Source organism: Lygodium microphyllum, chromosome 14 (assembly GCF_053477565.2).
Source record: "Lygodium microphyllum isolate KBCC chromosome 14, Lygodium_microphyllum_v1.1.10, whole genome shotgun sequence".
NCBI lineage: Eukaryota > Viridiplantae > Streptophyta > Polypodiopsida > Schizaeales > Lygodiaceae > Lygodium > Lygodium microphyllum.
In genome coordinates this window covers 110,092,740-110,100,397 of record NC_141148.1, presented here as the reverse complement: position 1 = coordinate 110,100,397, position 7,658 = coordinate 110,092,740, and the positions used below count along the sequence as shown (strand labels likewise).

The window sequence follows — 7,658 nt, the reverse complement described above, 5'->3', positions numbered from 1 at the left end:
CCCATCTAAATTGGGGTTCATGGGCTTCAACGTTGGTTCTAGCAAGTTGCTGGTATCAAGGCTTAGTAGGTTGCGATGAGCCATGACCCCCCTCCTTAGTCTTGACAGTGGGTTCCTCTATTGGTGGCTTTGTGGTCTTGGAAAGAGTTGCGCCGCCCTTAACACAATATTAGTGAGTTTGGGAATCTCCCAATTTCCATTTTTCCAATACTAAAAAAGTGGAGCCTGGATAACATGCCCATAAGTTTCTCAAAACTATATGATGTACCTATCATTGGAAAGCTCTTGAAAAATTGAATCTATTGAGATATAGAGTGCTTGATTCGGAGTTATAGTGTTCAAGTTATGACAAATCCAAAGTTTTGACCACCTATCCCAAACTTATGGGAAATTCCCGTATTCCCCAATATGGTGTTTCTTGTAGAAAGCTATAACAATGCGAACGTTGCTGATGGCTAGGCGGATACGCAGTGTTGACTGATAGTCGACATTGCAACGATCTTGCTTCTTGAAAGTTCGTCCTAACAGCGATTTCGTGCTTGCATTCTTAGTGCTAGGCAACACATAGAAGATTATTGGTATGCTTTTAGACATGACAGACATTGCAACCTTGCACTTTCCTAACAATGTGTAGGGTTAGCCTCCATAAGGCTTGAGAATAGCATTAGTGGATTGCAACTGAAATTTGCCAATTTGGATCCAATGGTCACGAGTCAAGATATTAAAATCATCTCCTTCATCAATGAATGCATTGATGGTGCATGTGTATTTAGTGGTGACTATCATGCATAGGTAAGCTAGTGGTACTGCTTCCTCATCCTCACCATCCACCTCCATGATAGTGGCTACTCGTACATGGATATGGGGTGCTAGCATTGGGGGCTCATGCAATGGGTGTGTGGAAGGGAAATACTTCTTTATGAAGTTGCCATTGAAGAAGCCTATGCCCTCACCCTCTAGGATTTCTAGTTCTACGTTACTAGTTTGGCTGATGGTTTGAACCTTAAAAGGTCTTAGCCCACGAAACTTCAGTTTTTGTTTATGTCTTTTGATTGAGTATAGTGGTACTAAGTCACCCTATTTGAAGCTGCACTGCTTAACATGCTTGTCAAACTAGCTTTTGCATCTTGCCTTCTCACATATGAGCACATGGGTGGCTAGAAGCCGGGTTTCCGTTAAGCGCTCGAGTTCAATCAAGCATTCGGTCCATGCCCCCTTCCCATCCCATCTTTCTTGAAGGGCTATCTTGAGGCCACTTGGTATAAAGAATTCCAAGGGAAGGAGTGCCTCTGTACATGTCAATTTAAAGGGGGTCTACCTCTTGTAAGCCGTGCGATAGGCCCACAAGGACATTTGGTTAGGACATTAACTAGGAAACTTTATTTGTTAATTCGTCTTGACCGTTTGCCTGTGGGTAATAAGGTGAGGATTTTCGAGGGATGATTAGGAAGGAGGACAGGAGGTGACCTATCACTTCGTTAATGAGGTGTGTACCTTGGTCGCTAATTAGTTCAGATGGGGCAGCCAAATTGTGAGATCACTTGCTCCCATAGTAACTTAGCAGTGATTTGAGTGTCATTGTTTCTTGTAGCTCGTGCTTCTGCCCCTTTTGTCACATATGTGGTAACCACAATGATGTATTTGGCTTGTGAATATTGTGCTACAAGACTAATAGGTCTGATGAAGTCAATCCCCCATTTCTTAAAGGATTGCCATGTGATAATTAGGGTTAGCTCCTATCAAGATTGTGGGAGAGAAGGAAGGAGTCTCACTTGTAGCTTTCTTGCTTGCACAATGGGGGAATACACACACAGGTGGAGGCTGAAAACAATTTTCTTCTTCTTAGTTGTGTAAGCCAAAAAGAACTCAAGTACATAGAAATAGAAGAACCCTATATATGGGTCTCAAACCAAACTCAACTAACTAAGGTAGCATACTAACTGAGCCACGAACTAGAGTAGATAAGGATAGCTGTCAACTAGCTATTATTCATGGGCGGTGTACCAATTGCATCTGCCAACTGACAAGTCACTGACATAAATGCACAACGATCACCCTGGCATATAACAAGTGGAGCTCGATATCTCAACACTCCCCCTCGAGCTCAATCCCAATTCCTGCACACCAAGCAGGTCTCTGAACTTGCGCAGCTTCTCTGCGCCCAATGCCTTCGTGAATATGTCAGCTACCTGATCCTCTATGCTGACATAAACTAGATCAATAAGACCTAGTAAAACCCTCTCCCGTACATAGTGATAATGCACCTCAATGTGCTTTGTTCTAGCACGATAGACTGGGTTATTTTCCAAGTGTATACTGCTCATGTTGTCACAATAAATGACAACTGGCCCATTTGTAGGCTGATGCATATCATAAAGTAGCTTATGCAATCAAGCTACCTCACATGCAGCCATTGCTGTACCCCTGTATTCAGCCTCTGTGCTCGACAAGGCAACTGTAGGCTATTTCTTGCTTCTCCAAGTGACTGCAGCACTCCCAAAAGAGAACACATATCCACTGGTAGATCGTCTATCAGATATACTACCAGCCCAATCAGCATCAGTGTATCCATGCAACTATATCTGAACTCCAATCTCATAAAGTAGTCCATACTGCAATGTGGACTTCACATACCTGAGTATACGTATAGCTCAAACTGGCCTGGTAATAGTCATATAAATCAAACTTCCTACTATGTGTCTGTACATAGTAGGGTCTTCCAGAAGCTCACCTGCATCTGCGCTCAGCTTCACATTCTGCTCCAAAGGAACTGAAATAGGCTTAGAGCCTGTCATCCCATATTTGAATAGCATGTCCAATCCATACTGCCTCTGCAAGATTCGTATCCCACTTGGTGATCTAATCACCTCAAGGCCCAAGAAATAATGCAGCTCTCCCAAATCCTTCATCTCAAACATATGCTTCAATAGCATTTTCACATGAAGGATATCTTCATCACTGTCACCTGTCATAATCAAATCATCAACATAAATGACAAGTAGCATAATATCTTTCTCTGTTTTTCTCACATAAAGTGAGAAATCTGCCTTGGAAATTTGAAAGCAAATAGTGACAAGATACTGTCCTATCTTGTCAGACCATGCTCTAGGTTCTTGCTTCAAGCCATACAAGGCTTTCTTCAACCTGCAAACAAACTCAGGATGAACAGCATGCACATAACCTAGTGGTTGCTCCATATAGACCTCTTCTTGCAAATCACCATGCAAGAAGGCATTCTTTACATCCATCTGATATAAAGACCCCATCCCTTTGATGCAGCCATAGCAATGACTGCTCTTACGGTTGCCATCCTTGCAACCGGATTGAATGTTTCTTCATAATCAATGCCATATATTTGTGCATACCCCTTGACTACTAATCTTGCCTTGTACCTATTCAGAGAAACATCTGCATTGTGTTTCACCTTATAAACCCACTTACAACCAATTGCATTCTTATCTTTAGGCAAAGGTACCAATGCCCATGTAGCATTTGCTTCCAAGGCATCCATTTCTTTATCAATGGCTTTCTCCCATTTTTCTTTTCCCATAGCTTGCTCAAAAGAAGTGGGTTCTGGTTCCTGTATCACTTTGACCATATATGCATAATGAATGGCTGTAAATCCATCAAATTTCAGCCTATCCACAGGATACCTAGCTCTGGTAGACCTGCGCAAAGTAGGTTCACTCCCAGGTGCTCTCAAAACATCCCTGGTCTTCCTTACTCCAGGTGTAACAATAGAAGGAATACCCAATTCATCATCAATGCTCTGTTCTGAGCCACAAGATTCACCATCCACATAAGAGTGACCTGCATTCACATCAAACATGGGCTGATCTACCTTCTTTTTTCCTTTTCGTGATACTTGCATACCACTATCTACATTGCTTTGAGAAGATTCTCCTTATCTCAATCTGCCTATCCAGGGCGAAGAATGTGAACCACTGCTAGAGGATGCTCCAGGTCCACTAATATCTTGTGACTACTACTGTGAATTCTGTGTAGCATTACCATTTTGTGCATCTACATTATCAATCACATTTAGTGGTTTATACCAGCTACTCATCTCATCAAAAACAACATCTTTTCTCACTGTAAACTTACGAATAGAAGGGTTATAGCATCTATACCCTTTCTGCTGCAAAGAGTAACCAATAAAGATGCACTTCTCAGCTTTTGGATCCAACTTGGATCTCAACTCATCTGGCACATGAAACATAGGCAATGCAACCAAAAATTTTCAAATGAGAAATATTTGGTTTCCTATCAGTATACCTCTCCTCTGGAGTCATCCCATGTATTGCTGCAGTGGGAGTCCTGTTCATTATGTAGACTACTATAGCAACTGCCTCAGCCCGATAAAAATCAGGCAGGTCTTTTTCATTGAGCATGGCACGAGATACCTCTCCAATATGCCTGTTTTTCCTTTCTGCAATTCCATTTTGTTGTAGGGTATGACTGCATGAATATTGCTGCTTTATGCCATGCTCCTACAGGAACCTTGCAAACTCATTTGAGAGGTACTCTCCCCCTCCATCTGACCTTAGGTATTTTATTTGCAGGCCTGTTTCTTTTTCAAACATAGCTTTAAGAGTTTTGAAATGCCCAAAAACTTCACTTTTCTTTTTCATAAAATACACCCAAACTTTTTTGCTATAGTCATCAATAAAAGTGACAAAATAATGACAGCCTCCAAGAGATACAGCTTTAGTAGTCCACACATCAGAGTGGATTAATTCCAATGGCTTCTTACTCTCTTGAACATGTCTAGGAAATGGCTTCCTTGCCTGTTTTCCAAATTGATAGGATTCACATACCTTATGCATTTCTGCAACCTTGAATTTAGGCAATCCTGCAACAATATTTTGGGCCTGCATTGATTTAAGTCGCTGTACATTAACATGACCAATGCATTTATGCCAGATATCAATATCTGCAACTACACCGGTCCCATGTGCAAACATTGCTGCACTCAATTCAGGCATGTCTACATCCAACGTAAACATTCTGCCTTTCTTCTTTCCTTTTGCTATCAAGTGACCTTTATTTTTCATATCCTCAACAAAGCATCCATGAGGATTAAATCTGACCTGCAAGCCCTGCTGAATCATTTGACCAACAGAAACCAGATTCTTGGTGATATTCGGGACATGAAATACATCGGACAGGTATTTCTTTTTCCCATCCTACATAGACAAAGGAATTTTTCCAATCTGCACAATAGGATGTGCAGTATTATCACTAGTCTCCACAAATCTTAGTTTTTCCATTTTCCTTGCATCCTCCATCCATTCTGCATGACCTGTCATGTGGTTTGATGCACCTGAGTCAACATACCATACATCGTTGCTTTGTTTTACACTTGTCACAGAATTTTTCATGTGCTGTACCATAAACAAATGCTCATTTTTGTCATCACTGTCGAAATGAGCGGGATCTAGGACATGGCAGTGAGCTATGGTGGATGGAAGAAGAAGAATGAACTCATGATGATAGAGACAAAGACATTGTTTGTTACACAAGTGAATTAGGTTCCAAGATTGAGACTTGGACTCATAAACACAATCTTGTGTATGACTGACAATGACATGACACTTAACTGAAAGTACAAAGCATCATGACATTGTATTCATTCCATATGAAAAATGGTAGTCAAGTACAATGCTTTATAGTTGTTGGATGGGTAGCAATCTTCCCTCTCTGTGCATATGGGATTACTACAGTCTGCATGTCCTAAACCTAGACTGCCTCATACAAAGAGTCTACATTAGGTGTGATTGCAAATATCTCAACACCCCTCCTCAATCACAACCAGAAAGTACAAAGTGTGTAGAGGCTTTAGTGAAAGTAACACCTGCAAAGTGTGGGCACACCATAAACATAGCAAAACACCAGAGGCTGTCGCAAAAAAGGTTAGGTGTGGGTACCACAAACATGATGGTCATTCAGAGGCTGTAGCAAGGGCCTTACAGAGGCTGTAGTACAAGGCTATATGAGAAGTTTTACAAGCTTATGATAAAGACATTTGGGCTAGACATTACAAGGCTAAAGAAGTTAGTAAAAAATTGATGGATCAAGGACCACAGGCCCTTGTGGTTTTCAGTCTTTTTAGGTATGCCATTATGAGCATAACAAATCTTCTTGTCCTTCTTCATCTCGATGTAGGTTTTCTTCTTCTTCTTTTTCTCCACCGTTTTGCTTGCATTGGTCATTTGGTCCTCTTCAGTCTCTTGGTCTTTAATTGCATTGGTAGTCTTCATGTCCATGTCCAACCCTTCAATCTCCTGATCCTTGCGATACATCTCATGAACTATAAAACGCCTCATACTCTCAACAACATCAAGTTTCCTTTTCTTTCCAGAAACCCACCCACGAGGGTATGAAGCTGCTTCAAAATCTGGAGGTGGTAGCAGACTCTCTGGCAACCTCTCATGACCCCTCTTGGGACCCAGAGGTTCAAACAAGGAGCATCTGCGCTCACTCATCATCTCCACATCGTTTCCTACAGCCACCTGGTCACCAGCCTCTGAATCTGGCGCCTGTTTTTTTCCCACAGACAGCCTTAGCCTAGCTGGTGTCCTTGCTCCAAATGTGGGTGTGCTAAAAAGGTCCTCATCCAGAAGCTCATCTGCTACTATTTCAATGTTCTTCCTGCTGCGAAGCCTCACAAATGTCTTTGAACCAGAGTGCAATGGAGCATCAATGTTTGAAACCTTGGTGTGACTAAGCTCGAGGCCCTGTAGCATGGGAACCTTCATCACTTCTACTCTGTATATAGGCAATTATATGTGCATAGATATGACCATCAAGGGAATTGAGTATCAATCGAGCCACTGCAGATCACAAGCTCAGAGTGAAATGATTGTTAAAGGCTTCAAAATCAGATTTATCAATCACTCTGGCGGCGCTGATTTCCTGTCAGCTATGCACCCGCATAAGCAGCTTTCTTCAACAAATTTTTCCTTGGTTTGTTCTCTGAAGGCCCACCACATCACCATAGGTTCCCAGCTCAGGCCTTTGGTCTTGTTGAGTAAATCTATCACTATGACAGGCTCACCCTAAAGCCAATGTTGTTGGAAATGATGCAACCTCTCTTTTTCAAGCTTCAATATTGAGGGGCAGTAGACAAAATTGTCAAATGATGCACTCCTATTGGCAGCTCGCTATAAGCTGAGGAAACCCGCTTTTGAAACAAGTCTTGTAGATGCACACGATGTGTAGACGGCTCATATGGTGGAATGGAGGATCGAGGAGAGACCTTCGATCTAGGCAGATGTTCTCGTCTTCTGAGGAAGGACAGGTAGTTGCTCTCTTGGAAGAAGAAGAGAAGACGGGGACAAAGGGAGAAATTAGGTGTTGCAATTCAGACGATCCATCTAAAATCTGTTCAGAAATAGGCCTGCGTAGGAGATATTGATGGTGTGATGCAATCTGAGAAAGGCCATATATCTGGAATCCCTGATGATTGACTCTTGGAGAGACCACTGCCGATGCTGTGAGTGGTGCAAGCAGTGAATTCACAGGACACACAGGCTACAGTCAGCTTTGAGATCGAGTGAATTCACAAGACACACAGGTTGCAGTTAGTCACCCTGGCAAAGGAGGTCAATTTTAAGATCCAAGATGCAGTCGTGCAAGCTCCAATCAACAGGACGATG

General features: G+C 42.1%; 1 protein-coding gene across 1 annotated transcript; it reads right to left on the bottom strand.

Moving 5' to 3' along the window:
• Positions 1-5,186: 5,186 nt before the first annotated feature.
• On the bottom strand, positions 5,187-6,758 carry LOC148025979 (uncharacterized). The gene is made up of 2 exons (XM_087692036.1): positions 6,256-6,758; positions 5,187-5,286 (listed from the first exon to the last, which is right to left on the bottom strand). The coding sequence occupies exons 1-2, from the start codon at positions 6,756-6,758 to the stop codon at positions 5,187-5,189; spliced, it is 603 nt and encodes a 200-aa protein (XP_087548162.1).
• Between the last annotated feature and the right edge of the window lie 900 nt (positions 6,759-7,658).

Coding starts and splice junctions, on each gene's coding strand:
- LOC148025979 (XM_087692036.1), bottom strand. CDS start 6,758: ATGAAGGTTCCCATGCTACAGGGCCTCGAGCTTAGTCACACCAAGGTT. Junction 5,287..6,255: donor GGGTTGGACATGGACATGAA/GACTACCAATGC, acceptor TGCAGAATGGAT/GGAGGATGCAAGGAAAATGG.